We start from the raw sequence: 21898 nt of genomic DNA, 5'->3' as shown, positions 1-21898 counted from the left end.
CCCAGGTCCTAATGCACTTCACTCCCTGCCTAAAAAAATATGTGCTGCAAACAGTTCTTGGCCAGGAAAAGCCTTAAATTGTGTTTTGTTACTCTGTGGTAAACCCTCAGAAAAGAAACTGGCCTGGAGTTTGGTGAAAGACTGACCTTAGAAAGTGCTTTTGGCTTTGGGAAGGGTGTCAGATAAGCGTTCCTGCGGATGCCAGCTGGAGCTGCTCCCTTATCTGTGGGCAGCGCAAACAAAATCCCCTCCCGCCCACACGCGGCACAGGGAGACAGAGCTGCGCTATCTGAAAACAAATTAATTGCAGAGGTGTCAATATTTTTTTAGGCAGGGAGTGAAATGCATTAGGACCTGGGCACGGGGAGCACAAAGGGCAGACAATGTGCCAGTAATGTTTGGTTTTCCTTCTGTGCAGGTTCCCACAGATGGGAATAAATGGGAATAAAGGGGTGGAGGTGGCCCCTGTGGGATGCTCCAGTCAGGGTTTGGGGTTTCCATTTCCATCAGGAAAGGATTCCCTGGGCTGGCATGTGGGATGTGTGGCCAGATCCTGGGGACTGGGGGAGCTGAGAGTGAGGATAACACTGAAAGAGGCATTTGTGCTGTCATTCTGTCTTTATTGCCTTTATTTATATAGCAGACTTTATTTATATTCATATTTATATATATATATATCAAGACCTTATTGCCTTTTTTAACCCTGGATCCAGGAAACTCTCAAATCCCTCCCAGGGTTCTGGTTATTTATTGGACTCAGTGATTTTTCCCAACCTTTATAAATCTCTGATTCCAAGGGGACTGATAAGTAAAGTACAGATATAGGATAAACTTGCCTTTCTCTAATTGGATATCTCAGTTATCAGTCTTTCCACAGCACTAAAGAAATCCTGTGATGACATAATTTGACCCTGAAATACAGACTCTCTGCCTGTTTCCCTGATTTATTTAAAAAGGAGAAAAGTGAGGATCATTTTGAAGTTTTTGACAAGAGAAAGGCAAAAAAGTTAATCAGGAAAGGCTGGAAAGGTGCATTATTTCTGCTGATCATTTCCTGCAGGGCGTTGTGTTCATGGAGATATTCTTCAAATGTTGTAAAAAATAATAAATATCATTAAGCCCAGTTGGCAGTCTGGGTCTGACCAATAATAAACCCAAACCAAACAGCCCAATCTACAAATATTGTTCCTATTTGTTGGAACCCTGGTTACTGAGAATTTTAGACTTTCTATACTGACAAATATTAACCCTACATTTAACCTAAGACTCTAAAGAAAGCTTCCAAAACTAAGTAATAAAACTAAAATTAAAACTGTTGCATAAATAGAAGTGTATAATATCACATAGTAGAAAACTTAGTTTTAAAATATAATAATGTATAAAAAACAAAATGAAAACTTTATAACAGAAGCTAATCCTTCTTCATAAGTTTAAGTAATATTGTGTAATTAAATTAGAAAGTCCACATTACAAACCACAAGTAATTAGTCATTAAGTTAAAAATAAAAATAATTCATCATTTCTTAATTAAACAGTTTATCCTTAAAAAAGCCTTATAAAAAATACAACTCAATTTTTAGTTTATTAATGTCAAATACTATAAAACTCACAGTTTATAAAACTGTAATATAAATAAAAACTAAGAAACATCTAAGTCCAAACAAAAACTACCATCTCACACATTTAATCATAACAAAAAAGGTTCCAACACAATAACCATTAATGCCTTTTTCCTGGATGTGACCCTTTTTGTCTGGGTTGGATTTCATCCCCCAGGACAGGGAATGTGTTCCTAAACTCCACATTAAGGCTGATCCTAAAACCTGCTTGGAAATAAAACTATTGGATTTGATTAAACATCCTGAGCTTCCAAACTTTGCTTTTGTTAGTAATTAATAATATTTTATTATTTTATTTAACAAATATTTTATTTATTAATAAATATTTTTTATTTTTTTAACTTTAAGAAATCTTTTGTTATTTATTAATAAAAGCAGATTTTGATTTTATTTTTGCTGAGGCCATCAAGCATTTGTGTCAGAAAATGAAAACTGCAGAGCCCCTGAGCCAGCAGAGAGGAGGGGAGATGCTGGCAGTGCTTCAGAGCAGTCTGAAATCTGCTTTTCCCATATTTCATGTGGTCATTCCAGGTAACAGCTCCTTTGAAGGCAGCCCCAAAATCCCTGGTGGAGCTGCTGAAATCTTGCAGCAACACTTGGGGCCAAACCACTGCGTTTTGGTGAAGCATTCCAGTGCTCAGGAGCTCTTTAGGACAGGTTTAATCAAAGAATTCCCATTTAGCTCTAATGAGAAGGACATTTGAAGGATTAGAGGGATTTCTTTGAGCCCGAGGGCTGTGAGGAAGGAGCTGACAATGTTTTTGTGACAATGGATTTGTGCCATCCCTCAGGGGTCAGCCCTGGCTCAGCAGAGCCTGGCTTGGAAAGACTTGGCCTGAATGTGTGCTCAGAGAGGACAGATAAAAAATTATGTTTTAGAGAGTTTCTAATTCATGTGAGATTAAACCTGGTTTTTGTTATGCTTGGGGCAGCACAGGAAAATCACAGCTCTGTTTGATTTGTAAACCCAACCCAGCTCCTTTTTCAGTGTCACTGCAGAGCTGCCTAAATACAGGTGGGAAGTGTTGTTTTGGGGACAAAGATTGTATTTTACCTCAGTGCCAGGCTTTGGGAGCTTTCTCTTCTGTTTTGGGGGTTTGCTGGTCTAGCACATGCAGTTAAAAAATAAAATACAACAAAAAGTTAAATTGTTTGAAAACTAAGGTCCTTGATTTCCCTCCCCACCAGCCTGTGGTGGGTTCAGAGCCATTCCAAGGATTCAGTGCTGCAGGAGAACTGAAAATTTGAGTTTTTCTGGTCCCCAGTGCCTCTGTTGCCCAATGTTTTACTCCTGGGAAAGAGTGGGAAGGGCTGCAGGTGGAGGAGGGAAGAAGGGAAATAATTCTATAACCTGGGTGTAAAATGGTGTAAAATGCTGTCATGAGTTCAGTGTAACTGAGTCAGGAAACTGACAGATGAAATTGTGACTTAATTAGGATTTTCTGGAGGAGCAAATGGAACATCTCTCAGGTGGAACAAGTGGCTTTCCAAGTCCTTGCTTTGCTTCAGTCCCTGCAGTGTCTGGTGGCCAAAAGCTGCTCTAGAACTTTCCTGGGAGTGGCTGGGTGGAATAAAGAACTGCTGACACATTTCAGAGCTCACTTTTAATATCTGAGGTCATCCCTGAGGTTCCCCTGGGCCACAAGGCCTTTAATTAGGAGGGAAATCCTATTTAAAGGCCTATAATGTTTCTGTGGTCGCAGTAAAACCTCTCGCACAAGCCAGCAGTCAAACCTCAGTGGGCAAATCTCAATCTCTGTCTCATTTTTTGTGCTTTTACCTCAGTGCCCAGCTGTTGCTGATATTCCTTAGCAAATCCTCTCCTGCTCTTTTGGTTTTGTGCTGATTGGAGCCAAGGAAGGAACACTGAGGGATGTGCTGTACTCAGCCTGGTAAAAACATTCAAGTGGGAGTAACTCTGTGGTGACCCAAGGGGCTTTCATGACTTCAGCAGGGTGTAAAACCTTGGGAATGAGTTTTCCTACAAGGATAACATCCCTGCTCACCCCCAGTGTGTGCAGCTCCATCACAAGGTCCTGCAGCGCAAGGGGGAAGATTATAAGGTGTTACATTATTTATCCTGATAATTAAAACCACTCCTGACGTTCCAGCTCTGGCTGTTCAAAGCAATAACCCCAGGCCACCTCAAATACTGTAAAAGGAGTTAATCATCCATTTCTGAGTGTGTCAAGTTTATTGATCTTGTTAACAGGAAAACATGTGTGGTTACCTGGGTGAGGAAGGAAAGCACTTATCAGCTGAGCTGGTGTTTGGATGCTGTTGTTGGTGCCTGAGCCTGCCAAGATCAGTGCTCAGCAAAAATGAATCACAAATGTTACCCTGCCGTGGTTCCCCAGCCAAATTTCTTGTCTGGGTGAGTTTACTTTAAACAAATAAATTTTCTCTCCCTCCTGATTTTGCTCCAGATGAATGGACGCATTATTTTGCCCAACAATTAGCACCAAGAGCATTTTGCAAGGCAGTTCCATTTCAAGGGTCACAGCTGGTTTAGAGATTGGGGGGACTTAAAATGGGAGGGGACTGATGCCTTGTGCAGGCTGGACAGTCACAGAGTCCCAGAATAAAGCAGGGATTGATTCACAGGATCTCCTCCATGGATCCACCTTGGGCAGCACCAGAGCCCAGCCAGGGCTGCACCCAAGATGAACCAAAATGGCCCCAAAATGCACGAGGGGCACGGGCTCTGTCCCTGGGATCAGCTCTGCTCCATTTGCACCTTGCAGTTCATTGTCCCATCCCAGCTTTAGCCCAGGCAGTCCCACCCTGCTTGTTTTTCTCTCTCCAGCCCACGGGGTTTGTGCTCTGGGCTGAGATTTGGGTCATTTGTCCTTGGTGCCCAGCTGGAGCAGGAATTGTTTTGTCTCCTGCTCTGTGCACAGAGCTCAGCATCCCTGATGTGAGCCCAGCCCCACACACTAAAGCAGCACAGAGTGTGAAAATAGAGAACCCAAACCTGAGGCATCAGGACCATTGCAGTCCCCATTGCTGTCGAACTTCTCTCTTCAGGTATGGCTGAGTTCTGGTGGTTTCCAATTTACTGGGGCACATCTTTGGGGAAAAAAGGTTGATTTGATCTGTCTTTAACTTCTGAACATGCTCATGCCTGGATCCAGATGCCCCTTTAGGTTCCTAAATGTACAACCACTCCTCCCTTTACAGCCCAGCTCCTGACTCTGCCAACGTGGCCTGGAGAGGTCACTTTTCCACAAGCTCCTGGGAATTGTCCCTGCCTGAAATCCTGAGTTGTTTGGGCTTCATTCCAGCCATTCCCTGGTTTGCCTTGGGTGCTGTAAGCCAGCAGATGTGGAGTGATTTGGGTTTTCCATGGATGGACAGCCCAGGATCTCCTGCAGAGATCATGGAGGGGTTTCTTCCGCAGCTCTGGGATGGAAACGGCCTCAACCTGGCTGTGTTTAAATTCCTTTAGCAATTCCCATATCATCTCTTCTTAACTACTTTTGGAACAGAAACAATTTCATTGCATTTCAATGATAAATTTAACTCTTTTAACACCTTTAACTCTGGTGGCAGTTCCACCACTTCCATCTTGTGAGAAATAAATATGAATTACAGCAGAAACTCTTCATCTTGGACTTGAAAGCATCACAAAACCTCTATTGCACTGTTGGCAGCTCTGACAGCTTTGGAAATCTCCTTGTCTGGCTTTTGCTCCTCGTGGCAATTTTTCAGCATTCATTTAAAATTGGGTGGTGTCAGTTTTTCCTCCCCAACAGGCACCAATTAGCCCAGGAGCATCAGAGGAGGATTTGCCCTTCCAGGAGTGTTCCCATCTTTTGGAGAATGGGAAGGAGCAAGAGATAATGAGAGAAAAATCTTATTCCAGCAATGATAAACGTGAGGGAATGCTCTGGGGAGTGTTTTGGGGTCCAGTCTCAGCCCTGTGGGGATAAACCTGAGGAGCTCAGGGCTCCAACTCTGTATTTTCCATGAATAACATGGATTGTTACTCCATCCTTGGCACTGCAGACAAAACAGGCAATCGTGGCCCTGCCAAAACCAAGTTCCTGGGCTGGATCAAAGGAGCAGCAGGGGAGGAATATCAGGGTTTCCTTTGATTTCCAGCTCTAAATGCATGCGTGAGGGGTGCCTGCCTTTTCAGTGATGTTTGGCTTAATCCTCCAGGTTTTTATGCAGTTGCAAAATCCATGTTTCATGTTACAGGAGCACCATAAGGGTGAGTATTGATCTGAGCATTTCACCCACTCTGAGATAAAACCCAGCTTTAAAATCTGATCCAGTGCAAGTGCCAAGTGTGCCAGAACAGATGTTGCTAAAACAAGGTTCTAGAAACAAGCCTGGGGTCTTAAATAACATTTTTCCACGGGGAGAATGCATTAATATCAGCCACATCATGCATTTGAGCTTATCGATACCAATTAATTCCAGATTTGCGGCTGAAATGGTGGTGGTGCAGGTAGGAAGTCCGGCAGACATGCTTTAATTTGCATCAAAACACCCCAATAATCAGCTGTAAAATGCCTTAAAAAAGTGTGATCCGTTCCCAGTGGCACATTAACATAATTCCTCCTAATGCAAACCTCCAGGGGATTCCTATTCTCAGTTGTTGGCACACAGGAATAATAAAATAAAACTGAATAAAGGAATTGGGATAGTTTTATGTGTTGGGAAATGTCAGTAAATTCCATATCCTAAAACTTTGGTCTAGAAAAACTTTGTGCACGTGAATTTTAAAATGTGCTCGTTGTGGGGGATGAAAAGTGGCTTTTTTCACCTTGAAAACCAATTATTGGCTGTAAAAAGGCTGTGAAGGGACAGACAACATTTTAGATATTTTCCACAGACTCAGACAAACAATTTAAACTTGTAGAGTTTCAAACTTGCTGGCCTTGAAAAATTAGGTTTTTCCAACCAAAAAAAAAGGGTTAGAATGTACTTAATTTGTTTAATGCTGCTGCCAGAAAACAGCCAGGAAGGTGTGTTGGAACATATTCACTTTTTTGGGATGACATGAGGAAGAAGCAGGGACTGGCTGGGTTTTTTTCCTAGAAACTGAAGTTTTGGGTGGGATTAGTCCCATTTTGGAGTAGAAAACTGCCATTTTTTAACAATTCTCTCCTCAAAGCAGGATCTTCAGGATTTAGGGCTGGGCATCCTTCTCAAGGCTAACCAAAATGTGAATAATTGGGCCCTAAATTCCGAATATTCAATCTTCTGGATATGAAATGTGAGAGGTTTGGTGCCAGGCTGGTTCCTGGAGTGTGGGTGCTTCACTCAGGCCTGAGCAGCCCCTGGAGAGAGGGAAAATGTTTTTAAGGAAAACAAACCGGTTTTTTTGTTATGCTTATCCCATTTCCATGGGGGCCCAGAGGGACAGCTCCTCATTCCCACTGGAGCCAATTTCCCCTGGTGTTTGTGGTTTTAACAAGGAGTTCCTTATCTCCAAAGGGATCTTTGCAGAGTTTCCTCGTTTGGGATCATCTGTGGGATCCCTGTAGAGCTCTGGCCATTCCCACATGAGGAATTTGTGGGGTTTTTGGGGCAGATTTATGATGGAGCTGCAGCTTTTGTGAGCCTCCACCAAACCATTCAGTGAGCCCAGCTGCTTAAAATGAGTTTGGGTTTAGCCCCAGCTCGAGTCTGTGATGCTCCCAAACCCAACAATCCCCACTGCTGAGGAAAGCTCTGTGCTCCCAGCCAGGTTCTTGAGGAAATTCCATTTTCTTAAAGCAGCCTGGAATTCCACAGAGCTATGGGGTTGTCCAGCTTGGAAAAGCCCTCTGAGATGGGCACGGCCACCCCAAAGTGCCACATCCATGGGGATTTTGAATCCCTGCAGGGATGGGGACTCCACCATCCCCAGTCCCATCCCTGAGCACCTTTTCCATGAAAAAAAATCCCAATATCCATCCTAAAGATCTCTGTGTAGGATGGATATTGGGATTTTGAGTCCCATCCCCAGTCCCATCCCTGATCACCTTTTCCATGAAAAAAAAGAATCCCAATATCCATCCTAAACATCTCTGTGTAGGATGGATATTGGGATTTTGAGTCCCATCCCCAGTCCCATCCCTGATCACCTTTTCCATGAAAAGAAATCTCAATATCCATCCTAAACATCTCTGTTTAGGATGGATATTGGGATTTTGAGTCCCATCCCTGATCACCTTTTCCATGAAAAAAAATCTCAATATCCATCCTAAACATCTCTGTGTAGGATGGATATTGGGATTTTGAGTCCCATCCCCGGTCCCATCCCTGATCACCTTTTCCATGAAAAAAAAGAATCCCAATATCCATCCTAAACATCTCTGTGTAGGATGGATATTGGGATTTTGAGTCCCATCCCTGATCACCTTTTCCATGAAAAAAAAATCCCAATATCCATCCTAAACATCTCTGTGTAGGATGGATATTGGGATTTTGAGTGCCATCCCCAGTCCCATCCCTGATCACCTTTTCCATGAAAAGAAATCCCAATATCCATCCTAAATATCTCTGTGTAGGATGGATATTGGGATTTTGAGTCCTATCCCCTGTCCCATCCCTGATCACCTTTTCCATGAAAAGAAATCTCAATATCCATTCTAAACATCTCCTGGCATAACCTGAAGCTGTTTCCTCTCATCCTGTTCTCTGGGAGCACAGCCCGACCCCCTCTGGCTGCCCTCTCCTATCAGGGAGATCTTTTTATCTGTGAAATAAAAAGAGAATTAAACCAGCTCGTTTTGGAGCTTGCTGTTATTTTTGCAGCAATTGTGGGCTCCATTTGTTGATGGGTGCAAATTTCTGGTCAAATGATGGCTTAAACAAGCTAACATTATAGGTATTATTTTTAATTAACGTGTGCTGAGGCATGTGTTTCACTTTTAATTCAAGTGTCAGCTTTGTGAAGTCTGTTTCTCATCATGCTTAAGGTTAAAATATTAGGTCACCAGAAGAAAGAACTATTTGAGGCACAGAAGACAAATTAAATGTTAGGAGGGAGGAGCAGAAATAAAGCTGCGACTCCAGAAAATAAGGGAAAGCAGGAAAGAGTTAGAGAGAGATAAAATGGGCCGAAACTCATTTTGTGGGATTCAATATTGCAGGTTTTCTATCAGTTTGAAGAGTTCAAAGCTGCATTTGCAGTGTCCTGATAGCCAGGAAGGGATGTTGCTTTCTAGAGCATCAGAATCTGGATTTTCAGAATTTAGGGCTGGGCAAGCTTCTCAAGTCTAACCAAAATGTGCATAATTGGGCCTTAAATTCTGAATATTTAGCTAGGAGGGGATTTGGACAAAAAAAACCCTGAAGGATGTGGCCTTAAAGGAATTCTCTTCCCTTGGCCTTGGTGTCCATTTCCCAGCATTGTAGGACGTGGATGAGGATGGGATGGGCTCCAGCCCCATCCATCCCCTCCCAAAGCCCCTCAGATCCTGGGGCTGATTTATTGATTTTTGGTCAATATTTAGCTCTAATTTGTGGCCCTGATGTGGCCTCAGTGCTGGCCTGGGCTCGCTGCTGCCATCCCACTGCAAATCCATTCAGCCAGCATCCCAAACCCACAGGAATTCTGGATTATTTATCCATACCTGGATTGGAGGCATCATTCAAAGCAGCCATCAGCCTGAACAGTGAGGTAACAACTAGGTAAAGCCATTCCTTAGGCAGATCTTATTGAGTTATTAATTATTTAATTATTATTTTAAATCACAGAGTCCTAGAATGGTTTTGGGTTGAGAGGGACATTAAACATCATCTTATTCCAACCCCTGCCAGAAGCAGGGACACCTTCCGCTATCCCAGGCTATTATTTTATTTTATTTTATTTTATTTTATTTTATTTTATTTTATTTTATTTTATTATTATTACTATTCAGAGGTGCTATGGGACTCTATAATGATGCCAAAGCACAGGATAATGAATTTTTTACTCTCTGCCTCTGCTTTCCCAGTGCCCCCCTATATTTACATGTACCTGGCTGCCACAGTGCCTTTCAAGGGGTGTCAAACAGCAACAGCTTTTAATTCCCCAGACTTTTTCACTAACCATTACACAATGACGTGGAGGTCTGGGCAGTCTCATTCTCTTTGCCAAAATGAAATGCAGAAACTTTGCCTGAAATATTATCACTGGAACAGAGCCCAAGGTGTTCCAGCAGGGAACTGGGTTTTGCTCTTTGGAAAGTATGAGGGAATTTTATTCATCTGTTTGTTTAAGGGAGATCTGCCAAGTCAAAACCCTTTCATTTCATCCTGTGTGGAGCTGGAACACAAGGAGGGAACAAAATATAAATTATTTAACAATGTACAAATAATTTATACAGAGAGGGGGCACTGGGTGTACGTAACCATAAAAATAATTTATTGCTACACCTTGTAATTAATGGCAAGACAAAATGTCTTTCACTTTGTCAGTGAAAAAAATGTCTGCAGTCTTCACCCAGAGCCAAAACTTTTCCATGTCCACTTGGTAGATCTGGGAGATAACTAAACATTGATTTGCTTTTGTTCTTCAGGTTGGTTTAATTCTCATAAATCGACTTTCTCTGCATTCACACCTCAATTCATGCTGGCTTTGGGGACACTCAGAGCATTTGGGACTTTGTCTTGCCTTGTTCTGTTCTCTCCTTTGGCCACTTTTGCTCAAGATATCCAAATTAATTCTTTCTTGCAGGGTACTCATTTAAATCCTTCTTACAAGGAAAGGAAAAGGAAAGGAAAAGGAAAAAAGGAAAAGGAAAGGAAAAGGAAAGGAAAAGGAAAAAAAAAGGAAAAGGAAAGGAAAAGGAAAGGAAAAGGAAAGGAAAAGGAAAAAAAAGGAAAAAGGAAAGGAAAAGGAAAGGAAAAGGAAAGGAAAAGGAAAGGAAAAAAAGGAAAAGGAAAGGAAAAGGAAAGGAAAAGGAAAAAAAAGGAAAAGGAAAGGAAAAGGAAAGGAAAAGGAAAGGAAAAGGAAAGGAAAAGGAAAGGAAAAAGGAAAGGAAAAGGAAAGGAAAAGGAAAGGAAAAGAAAGGAAAAGGAAAGGAAAGGAAAGGAAAGGAAAAGGAAAGGAAAAGGAATAGGAAAGGAAAAGGAAAGGAAAGGAAAGGAAAGGAAAGGAAAGGAAAGGAAAGGAAAGGAAAGGAAAGGAAAGGAAAGGAAAGGAAAGGAAAGAAGGAAAGGAAGAAGGAAAGGAAAGGAAAGGAAAGGAAAGGAAAGGAAGAAAGGAAAGGAAAGGAAAGGAAAGGAAAGGAAAGGAAAAGGAAAGGAAAGGAAAGGAGAAAGGAAAAGGAAAGGAAAGGAAAGGAAAGGAAAGGAAAGGAAAGGAAAGGAAAGGAAAGGAAAGGAAATCCATGGGGTGTGGTAGGAATGACCACACAATTACAGCATCTCTGGAATGTTTTTTTTAATATATTGGATTGTAAAAATAAATACAACATGATCTCACAGGTTCAGTTTTTTCTATCAATATATGAAATTCTTCTAAATGAACTCACATTAAAGCCTGGCTGCAAAGCTTTTGCAGAACTGAGTTCCTGGGACTTGTTGTTGGCATTTGCTGGAAATGTTGGTTAAATCTGGGCAATTTCTGGTAATTTAGAAAAAGGCTGCAAAGGAAATTCAGGATGTTGGGAAGTGGAGTTTGCCAGAGAACTTTGGTTTGTGATCAGGAACCGGTTGCAGAGGAGGTGGTGCCACAAACTAAGAAAATCAATATTGCAATCTGATTGTTGGTGTTTCTCTGCATGGGGGTGCCCAAAAAGCTGCAGAAATTCTGCCCCGTTTCAGAGGATGGGCTGGGCTGGAGGGGATCCTAACCAGGTTCTGGCTGTGGATGAATTTCAAAGCTCCTCCTTGGCTTTCTGTGAGTTGGAGCAATCAGGACACCTGAGCACGGTGTGAATTCACCCTCGGTGCTAGCCACAGGGGGAGCGCAGCAGCATCCAAAAGCAATGGGCAGCTCCAAAATAAACACCCAGGCTGGGAATACTGAGTGAAACAGAAAACAGAGTGGAAACTAAATCTGAAAGGAAATCATCGTAACAGTGCTGTGTCATCGGTGGGTCATTAAAATCCAGCTCTTTGTCCTTCACCTGGTGCTCAGGGGTGCAGGCAGGGTGAGAGCAGGAACCTGTTGGAACCCTGGGTGCTGAGAATTTCAGAACCCTGCACTGACCTGAGGCTGTGGAGAAAACTTCCAAAATTAAATGACAGAACTGGGATTGCGGGTGTGCAGTTTGAGTAGAAGTGTGTGACATCACATGGTGGGAAACTTAAGAGTTTAAGTTTTATATGTTTATTAAATTTATTTTAAATTTAACGTTATATTTAAAATTTACTTATTTATTTAAAGTGAGAGTTTTACATTTTATATATTAATAGAATAATAGAGTTTAACGTTACATTTAAAATGTACTTATTTATTTAAAGTGAGAGTTTTACATTTTATATATTAATAGAATAATAGAGTTTAAAGTTTTATATATTACTAGAATACTAGGTATGTATAGTAATATATATCTATTATATATAATAGAAATATTATATCTATCTATTATATATTTATTAACATGTAAGATGGAGGTTTTGGAGCAGAGGCTGGTCCTTCTTCACCTTCATCTTCACTTTCTTCTTCTTCTTGTCTTTCACCTTCTTCTCCATGGGTTTGGGTGGTTTTGTGTAATCAGGTAAAAAGTCCCCACTGGGGGCATAGGTGGTTGGTTATTGGGTTAAAAAGTAAAAATAATTGAGGTGTCATTTCTTAATTGGGCAGTTTATCCTTAAAAGGCCTTGCAGAGAGAGATGGGGCTCCATTTTCAGTTTGCCAGAGGGAAGTGCTGCAGAACTCAGGGTTTGTGAGACTGTGACAGAGATGAGAACTAACAAACATCTGAGTCCCAACGAGAAATTCCATCTTGTGCATTTAATCCCTGGCAAAAAGAAGCACAGACTCCTCAGGAGTCGGGTGTGGGGCAGCTCCAAATCCCAAATCCCGGCTGTGCCGGGGCTGGGATCGTTCCTGCCCCTCCCCAATCTGCACAAGGATTCGAGCCCATCCTCAGCCAGGAACGCCTCCAGGCTTGCCCTGACTTCCAATTCGTTGGGGCTTAACCAGGAGGATTTAAACTGGGCTGTGTTAACGCGTTAATTGCTGGGCCGGGCCTAATTTCCATCCTGCTGGAGCCAGAGGGGCCTTTCCTTGTGCGGGATCAGGATGGAGGAGCAGGAACATCGGAGCAGGGATGCGGTGACTCCTCAGGTGAGGGATGCAGGCACGGGCTGCGGGAAAGGATGCGGGCTCAGCCTTGATCCCAGGGAACGGAGAGCTGTGCTTAAAGCCAAAAACTGATAATAGCTGTGTTAAAAAACAAAAAATTATAATAGCTGTGTTTAAAAACAAAAATTGATATAGCTGTGTTTAAAAACAAAAACTGATAATAGCTGTGCTAAAAAACAAAAATTGGTAATAGCTGTGTTTAAAAACAAAAATTGATATAGCTGTGTTTAAAAACAAAAATTGGTAATAGCTGTGCTTAAAAACAAAAATTGGTAATAGCTGTGTTTAAAAACAAAAATTGATATAGCTGTGTTTAAAGCCAAAAACTGATTGATAGGTGTGTCTAAAGCCAAAAACCGATTGCTGTGTTTCAAACCAAAAACCTATTGCTGTGTTTAAAGCCAAAAACCTATTGCTGTGTTTAAAACAAAAAAATGATAGGTGTGTTTAAAGCTAAAACTTGATAATAGCTGCGTTTAAAGCCAAAAACTGATGGGAGTGTTTAAAACCAAAAACCAGTCGCTGGGTTTGAAACCAAAAGCGGATAGGTGTGTTTAAAGCTTAAAACTGATACCTGTGTTTAAAGCCAGAAAGTGATCGCTGTGTTCAAAACCAAAACCCGATTTTCTGTGTTTAAACCCAAAACCTGATAGGTGCGTTTCAAGCCAAAGCCGATAATAGCTGCGTTTAAAGCCAAAGCCCGATGTCTGTGTTTCAGGCCAAAGCTAAACCAGCCGTGTTTAAAGGCAGAGCGCTGCCAGGGGGCAGCAGGAGGTGGGGAATGTGTTGGGGCTGCAGGACCCTTCGTGCTCCTCTGGGTTTGGATGGGGTCGGATGGAATGTCTGGGAAGCTCGCTGGGAAAGGGTTTCCTCTCTAACATAATCTTCCCCTCCCGGGATTTTCTGCAAAATCCCGTTCCACAGGGCATCTCCAGCCAGGTGAGCTGGTGTCCCTGCTCACTGCCCGTCCTTGGGGGAGCCTTTGTGCAGTTCCTGAGTGAAATTCCATGTTAAATTTATCCTGGAGCAAAGGAGGCTCAGGGGGCCCTTGTGGCTCTGCACAGCTCCTGCCAGGAGGGGTTTGGGATCTGCTCCCAGGAACAGGGACAGGAGCAGAGGGAACGGCACCCAGGGCAGCTCAGGGTGGATATTTTGGAAATTTCCTGTACAGAAAGGGTGGTCAGACATGGGCACAGTGGTGGAGTCCCCATCCCTGGAGGAATTTAAGATCCCTGTGGATGTAGCACTTGGGGACGTGGTCAGTGCTGGCCCTGGCAGTGCTGGGGAATGGTTGGACTGAATCTGAGCGGCCTTTTCCAACCTTAAGGATTTTATGATGCCATAATTCCATAAAAATAATAAATAGCTAATTATTTATATCCAATCTGGGCATTTAATGATGAGAGGTTGAACTCAACTCCGGAGCAAGAGATTGTCACCAGAGTGCCCCGTGCAGGAGCCAAGGCTGTGGTTGTGGATCCCTGCTTGCAGCTCAGGTGTCTCTGTTACCTGAATCCCTGAGGCACCTCAGCCTGACCTGGGGCTGTTAATGAAGAGTTTAATTGGCAGTTAAAGGTTGTGCTTTCCAGCCAGCTTCCAAGGTGCTTGGGAATGCCTTGGCACCATCATCCAGGGGAACCTGGAGCCTTTCCCATCACTTTCCCAGTGGAGGAGGTTTCACAGAATCACAGAATGACTGGGTTGGAAGAGACCTGAGAGATCATGGAGTCCAACCCAGCCCCACACCCCAACTCAACCCTGGCCCCCAGTGCCACATCCAGGCTTTGTTAAACACCCCCAGGGATGGGGACTGCACCACCTCCCCGGGCAGCCATTCCACAACTTCATCACCTTGCTGGAAAAAGCTTTTCCCTGTATCCAGCCTGTATTTCCCTTGAGGCTGTGAGCTCTGGCTGTGTCAGTGCTGCTGCAGACAGAGCCCAGTCCCAGCTGAGCACAGGCCCCTTTCAGGAGCTGTGAGAGTGAAGGGGACACCCCTGAGTCTCCTTTTCTCCCTCAGGGCTTCCTCACAGGGTTTGTGTTCCCAGCCCGCGTTTCCATCTCTCCCATCCCTCTTTCCCACCCCTCTCCTTCACACTCATAAATTACTGCGCTTAATCCGCGGGCTTTGGCTTCTCCCTGAGGCTCTGCGGGGATGCCGGGACGCTGCTGGGGAGCCGGGGGGTGTTTGGGATGCCCGGGCCGGCGATCCCATCGCTTTTCCCCGCTAATCCCATTAGCAGCGCCGGCCGCGGAGCCGGGAGCGGAGCGGCCGCGGCCCCGCGCAGCCACAAAGCGGGCGCCTTCAAAGAGCCCCCCGCGATTTGCATCGCCAAGGTCTTCGGCACGGCATGAAAGTGGCTTTTGTTAAACTTAATGGCGGAGTTGATTAATAAAAAGCTCTGATTTTTCCCCTTATTAAGGCGTGGTGCGATTCCGCTGTTGGGTTTTTGGCATCTGGGGGAGGGAGAGTTCCGCGCACAAAGGGAGTAACCTGTTCCCTGCCCGGCTGTCATCATCCCTAGGGATATTCCACTGTCATTTCTCCCACTTTGAGACCCATGGCTGGGCAGGATAACAAAGGAAATATCAGCAAATTTTCATTCAGCTCCTCGTTTTTTGCTGGGAGCTCAAGCAGAGCCGAGGTGTCTGTCCAGAAAGTTCATCCCAAAAATCTCAGTGCAAAATATCTCAGAGTGGATCCTAAAGGAAGGAATTGAAAGGGCTGATTCATGCAGTTGGGATTTCAGGGATCATGTACTCAAAACCTCACTAAAACTCTCTGTTCAGTGCTGAATATTCAAAATACCCAGTGTCTGCCAGGGTCTTCAGCAATTTCCTTTCTTTGCTTTGTTTGAAGAGCATCGGCAAATAATTTCCCATCTGGATTTCTGGATTAAATGTCTCCTATATTGCCTAAAAGAAAGCACCAGATGAAAGAAATGTGTCTGTAGAACTCCTGTCTCAGTTTTGGTTCTGTTTTATCACTAAATGTTGCCACACACGGAAGGCTGAGCAAACATTTCATATTTCCAGGGTATCAGTGCTGGCAGAGGTTGGATTTTCTATATACACTTTAAATTCTGCCTGCAGAATTTAAATATCCAACCTGGCAGAGGTTGGATTTTCTATATACGCTTTAAATTCTGCCTGCAGAATTTAAATATCCAACCTGGCAGAGGTTGAGTTTTCTATATAAACTTTAAATTCTGCCTGCATGACTCTTCCTGCTGTGTTTATCAATATTAAGCACAAGCTTGGTTCAAAAATAGAAAACTATGTGTTAGCTGCTTTAAATAAACATCAATCCTATTTTTCCAGGCAGTTTATATTTCTCTTCTAATCAAGGCTGGGTGTATTTCTGAGCAGAGCCTTAAAAGCACTCATTTCATGCAACATTAATGTGTATTTTGGCTAAGCTGAAATGCCACTTTTTGCCAGGCAGATGAAAGGGGTTTATTTAAACAAACAAATATACAAGGTCTTGTTGAAGAGAAGGAAATAATCCTAATTGTTTTCAACATTTAGCAGTCACCTTTTTGTGTTTCTGGCTGTTTCAGGGATGAGTATGAGGAGGATGGGTTTTGCCAGCCCTACAGGGGCATCGCCTGCGCCCGCTTCATTGGCAACAGAACCATCTACATGGAGTCCCTGCACATGCAGGGGGAGATAGAAAATCAGATTACAGGTGGGTAAAAACACCTTGGCCGCTTCCCCACCCAGCCCTCTGCTCCCAAAAAGCTGCTGGAGTTTTACAAACAGCGATGTTGTTTTGCTTTGCTTCATTCCCTCCTGCCCTCAGCTCATCTGGGGCTCTCTGCTCCTCCAGCTCCTCCCAAAACACCTGAAAAAAAAAAGATTTTTCAGGGAGAAGGGGCTGTGTGTTTACAGCTTCTGGGAGACTCAGTGCTGCTGTTACCCCAGCAGGTTTTGGAAGCAAAGGGGGAGAAACTTTAGTTGATTTTACGTGGCTGGAATAATTTAGGTGCTGGGAAAGGCTGCATAAATAATCCAGCAAGCAGTATTATTCCTTTGGATTTAGGGGAGAACCAGTTGCCATTATTTTTGTGGGATGCTGGTGGGGTTGCTGAATTCACAGATATCATAGATACTATGATATTCTCTATTTTTTAATATAAATTAACTTGGTCTGATCCTAGCCCTGGTAATCAGCTCTACATTCAGATTTTTTTCCCTTGCTGTCAGAATATCCCAAATTTCTCTTTTCTTTTTGTCTCCAAACACTGTCAGCATTGCAAAAAAAGGCTTCATTTCCCCAAGAAAGGCAATGTGGAGCCACCAGTTCATAATTTTCCAGCATTTTGTTTGAAAAGTTATTTGGGATTGTATTGGGATTGTCACCTTCCATGAAGGAACCAGTGCAAGAATTTGGGGGGTTACCTGTTGGGCCTACAAATATTACATGAATTTGTAAGTTATTCTCAGTTATTTGAGAGGAAAGAAGGAATAATTAAAGGAATATTTAATTAAAGGAACATTTAATTAAAGGAATATTATGTTTGGGGGTTGGGTAATGAGCTTAGCATTAATCCCTGATGAAAACCTGATGTATTTTCCTTGTCAGTGAAGTCATCATGGTTAATAACTTCCAGTGTAATTAGCACTGTGCATTCCTGCTCATCACCTGCCCAGCTGCAGTGGGGAGTGAGGGTTTTTCTGTGAGGACACAGCCCAGGGAAAAGGTTCCCAAGCCAAACCCTTGTGGTTTTTTCCAGCTGCCTTCACCATGATCGGCACCTCCAGCCACCTGTCGGACAAGTGCTCCCAGTTTGCCATCCCCTCCCTGTGCCACTACGCCTTCCCCTACTGCGACGAGACCTCCTCGGTGCCCAAGCCGCGGGACCTGTGCCGGGACGAGTGCGAGATCCTGGAGAACGTGCTGTGCCAGACCGAGTACATCTTCGCCAGGTCCAACCCCATGATCCTGATGAGGCTCAAGCTGCCCAACTGCGAGGATCTGCCCCAGCCTGACAGCCCCGAGGCCGTCAGCTGCATCCGCATCGGCATCCCCATGGCCGACCCCATCAACAAGAGTGAGTGCTGACTTGTGACCGTGCTCGCGGGGGTCCCGGGGTGAGGGAAGAGATGAGGATCTCACTCCATGTTTCAGAAGGCTGGTTTATTGTTTTATGATATATATATTATATTAAAACTGTACTAAACGAATAGAAGAAAGGATTTCATCAGAAGGCTGGCTAAGAATAGAATAGCAAAGAATGATAACAAAGGTTTGTGGCTCGGGCTCTCTGTCCAAGCCAGCTGACTGTGATTGGGGATTAATTAGAAACAACCACATGAGACCAATCACAGATGCACCTGTTGCATTCCACAGCAGCAGATAATCATTGTTTGCATTTTGTTCCTGAGGCCTCTCAGCTTCTCAGGAGAAAAAATCCTAAGGAAAGGATTTTTCAGAAAATATCATGGCTACACTGAATGCCATGGTGCCTTGGTTTGGAATGACAGGAGTCTGCTAGGAAAGGCAGGAGCCTCCCCTGAAATGGAGAATGTGAACCTACTTCCCCCTCTGAATTGCTATAAATTTTAAATTAAGGGGCTCTCAGGCAAAAATTATGGGAGCAGGAAATAACAGTTCTGTAATAGGGAAGGAAATAAAAGGATAAAATAAACAATGCAGTTCACTAGAACAACACTGCCAGAGTCAGAACCCAACCTGACACCCTGTGGGTCTGAGTGTTGGCAGCATTGCCATTGGAAATGTGGCTCAGCCCTCCTGCAGTGTCAGGGGTGGTTCCCTGTAGAAAGGTGCAGTCTCTTCCTCTGAAGATCCAGGGGCAGAGGCAGCTGCTGTTCCTCTGGGGAATCCAGTGCAGAAGCCGTGCTGGTGTTCCAGAATCTCCAGATTATATCCAGGTAGGAATGCTTGGCTGGTGTTCCAGAATCTCCAGATTCTATCCAGGTAGCAATGCTTGGCTGGTGTTCCAGAATCTCCAGATTATATCCAGGTAGGAATGTTTAGTTGGTGTTCCAGGATCTCCAGATTATACCCGCGTAGCAATGCTTGGCTGGTGTTCCAGAATCTCCAGATTCTATCCAGGTAGCAATGCTTGGCTGGTGTTCCAGAATCTCCAGATTCTATCCAGGCAGGAATGCTTGGCTCCTCCCTCTGGGCTCACATCTCCCAATGGGATGCTGTAGCTCTTATCAGCCATGCAGGGACATTCAATAGCTGTTATCAGCAGATATCTCCCCTGAGGGAGGATTGGGTATGGAAAAGACAAGGAACACTGCCCACTTAATAGAAGACAACTGCCTTACAGATGGCAATAGAATACATCTTGCCTTGTGTGTCCTTCAGAAATGAAGAGTGGCCTTGTGCTGTGTTTGCAGATCACAGGTGCTACAACAGCACGGGCGTGGATTACCGGGGCACGGTGAGCGTGACGCGCTCGGGGCGGCAGTGCCAGCCCTGGAACTCACAGTACCCCCACACGCACACCTTCACTGCTGCCCGGTACCCCGAGCTCAACGGGGGCCACTCCTACTGCAGGAACCCTGGCAACCAGAAGGACGCCCCGTGGTGCTTCACCTTGGATGAGAACCTCAAGTCAGAGCTCTGCGATGTCCCGGCCTGCGGTAATGCCTGACCTGGTGTGGGCTGGAGCTGGGCAAAGGGGAAGGGTTTGGTGCCTTGTGAAAACTGCCCTGGAGCAGAGGCTGGGCAGAGTTCCAGAGTAAAGCAGGGATTGGTTCAAAGGAATGGATCCCCTCAATGGATCCACCTTGAGCTGCACCCAAGATGAACCAAAATGGCCCCAAAATGCACGAGGGGCACGGGCTCTGTCCCTGGGATCAGCTCTGCTCCATTTGCCCCTTGCAGTTCATTGTCCCATTCCAGCTTTAGCCCAGGCAGTCCCATCCTGCTTGTTTTTCTCTCTGCAGCCCACGGGGTTTGTGCTCTGGGCTGAGATTTGGGTCATTTGTCCTTGGTGCCCAGCTGGAGCAGGAATTGTTTTGTCTCCTGCTCTGTGCACAGAGCTCAGCATCCCTGATGTGAGCCCAGCCCCACACACTAAAGCAGCACAGAGTGTGAAAATAGAAAAGCCAAACCTGAGGCATCAGTTTGGTGCACAAAATGTTTGTAGGAAAGGCTGGCTGGCCCTGCTCCCTGGACACCTTTGAGCAGTTGCTGCCCCTGCAGTGACAAAGTAGTGACATGAAAATAATTTCCTGGGGAATGGCTGTGCACTGCCAGCTCAGGTGTTTCTGACTTTCCAGGTTGGTGTTCCAATCAATACAACTCCTTAGGCCAAATTAAATCATAGAAACATGGAATTGTTTAGGTTGGAAAAGCCCTCCAAGGTCATCAAGTCCAACCACCCCCAGCACTGCCAAGGCCACCACTGCCACATGTCCCCAAGTGCCACATCCACACATTTAAATCCCTTTTAAAGTCTCTTTTAGGACCCCACCACTGCCGTGGGCAGCTGTGCCAGGGCTGGAGAACCTTCTTCATGAAGAAATTTTCCCAAATATCCAATCTAAGTCTCCTCTGGTGTAACTTGAGGCTGTTCCCTCTGCTCCTGTCCCTGTTCCCTGGAGCAGATCCCAAACCCCTCCTGTCAGGAGCTGTGCAGAGCCAAAGGGCCCCTGAGCCTCCTTTGCTCCAGGCTGAGCCCCTGCCCAGCTCCCTCATGGATTCTGCAGCCCCTTCCAGCTCCCTCAGGGATTCTGCAGCCCCTTCCAGCTCCCTCAGGGATTCTGCAGCCCCTGCCCGGCTCCTCAGGGATTCTGCAGCCCCTTCCAGCTCCCTCAGGGATTCTGCAGCCCCTTCCAGCTCCCTCAGGGATTCTGCAGCCCCTTCCCAGCTCCCTCAGGGATTCTGCAGCCCCTTCCCAGCTCCTCAGGGATTCTCCAGCCTCTTCCAGCTCCCTTCCCTTCCCTGGACCCGCTCCAGCCCCTCCATGGCTTTCTTCTTGTGGGGGCCCCAAAAACAGGGACAGGGTTTGAGATGCACATGATAGAGCCCAGACTATTTGCCTTCCCCCTGATTTACCCTTTCAGTAAGAACATGATTTAGATCCTATTTTGGCATCGATTTCCATCTTTCCATTAATTGAAAAAGGCTTTGGAGCAGACTCAGAACATGTCTCCCTGCAGGAATGTTCATAACCATAACCAGAAAAAATGTGATTTGGTTCTGGCTCCGGAGCAGGAACATCAAAGGTATCTCATTTCTGAGGGGAAAGGTAAATGTTACTGTGGCAACTTGTAGGCAGCATCAAATTTGGTGTGAAACTTTGAATTTCCACAACATTTCTGGGTGGATTTCTGGTATGTCCATGCAAATAGCTGTGGTTTTTTCTTGGCCTGTTATTAATATTGTTATTTCTACACGCAGATAGAACAATTAGGACCCATTTGTTCAGGTCTTCCATTCACTTCCCCCCAGCTCTATGAAAAGCAGAATCCAATGAGAGCTCAATCTCCTTTTTTGTTCATTTTGCAAACCCAAAACACAGCCAGGGCAGTTCTAGAAACACAAATTTCAAATCCATTTTATAGGACCTGGCAATGCCACCTCTGTTTCTGAAACAAGGCCTGAGCTGTGTTGGCAGTGCTGGTTTAGGAGCTGGACTTGCTGATCTCTGAGGGCTTTTCCCACCTCAACAGTTCTGTGATTTTCCCCACACTTTTTGAGAACTGCACCTCTTCTGCTGTTATTCCAACAGAAATAACAAAAATCTATCCTGAAGATTCCTGTGCCAGTCCCCTCTGGATGGGCTCTGAGGTTCCAGGCCTGGCCCAGGCTTTTGATCTGGGGTACCAGGACTCTTTTGGAGCCAAACTCTGATTTTCAAGCTTTGCTTGATAATAACTGAGATAGGCTGGAGAATTCCTGACAGAGTTTTTAATTGCCAAAACCTCTCACTGCTGCCTTACTTAAATGGTTGTTCTGTGGCTTTATTATTCTAAATACAAGCAGGGCTGGATCAGGTGAGCAGTAATTGAATTGTTAAGTGCTAATCTGCATATTAAAACCAGAACACTGTGTGGG

The 21898-nt window shown here is 44.6% G+C and overlaps 1 protein-coding gene across 1 annotated transcript in view; it reads left to right on the top strand.

The window, feature by feature from the left end:
* Positions 1-21898, top strand: part of ROR1 (receptor tyrosine kinase like orphan receptor 1) — a 165306-nt gene that overhangs the window by 135489 nt on the left and 7919 nt on the right. Inside the window, exons 5-7 of the mRNA XM_074545629.1 lie at positions 16419-16546; positions 17595-17912; positions 19231-19476. Coding sequence (XP_074401730.1) covers positions 16419-16546; positions 17595-17912; positions 19231-19476 — 692 coding nt within the window. The remainder of the gene's footprint in view (positions 1-16418; positions 16547-17594; positions 17913-19230; positions 19477-21898) is intronic.

Source organism: Zonotrichia albicollis, chromosome 8 (assembly GCF_047830755.1).
Source record: "Zonotrichia albicollis isolate bZonAlb1 chromosome 8, bZonAlb1.hap1, whole genome shotgun sequence".
Taxonomy (NCBI): Eukaryota; Metazoa; Chordata; class Aves; order Passeriformes; family Passerellidae; genus Zonotrichia; species Zonotrichia albicollis.
The sequence above is the reverse complement of the archived record's forward strand: the minus strand, read 5'-3'. Positions and strand labels throughout refer to the sequence as shown.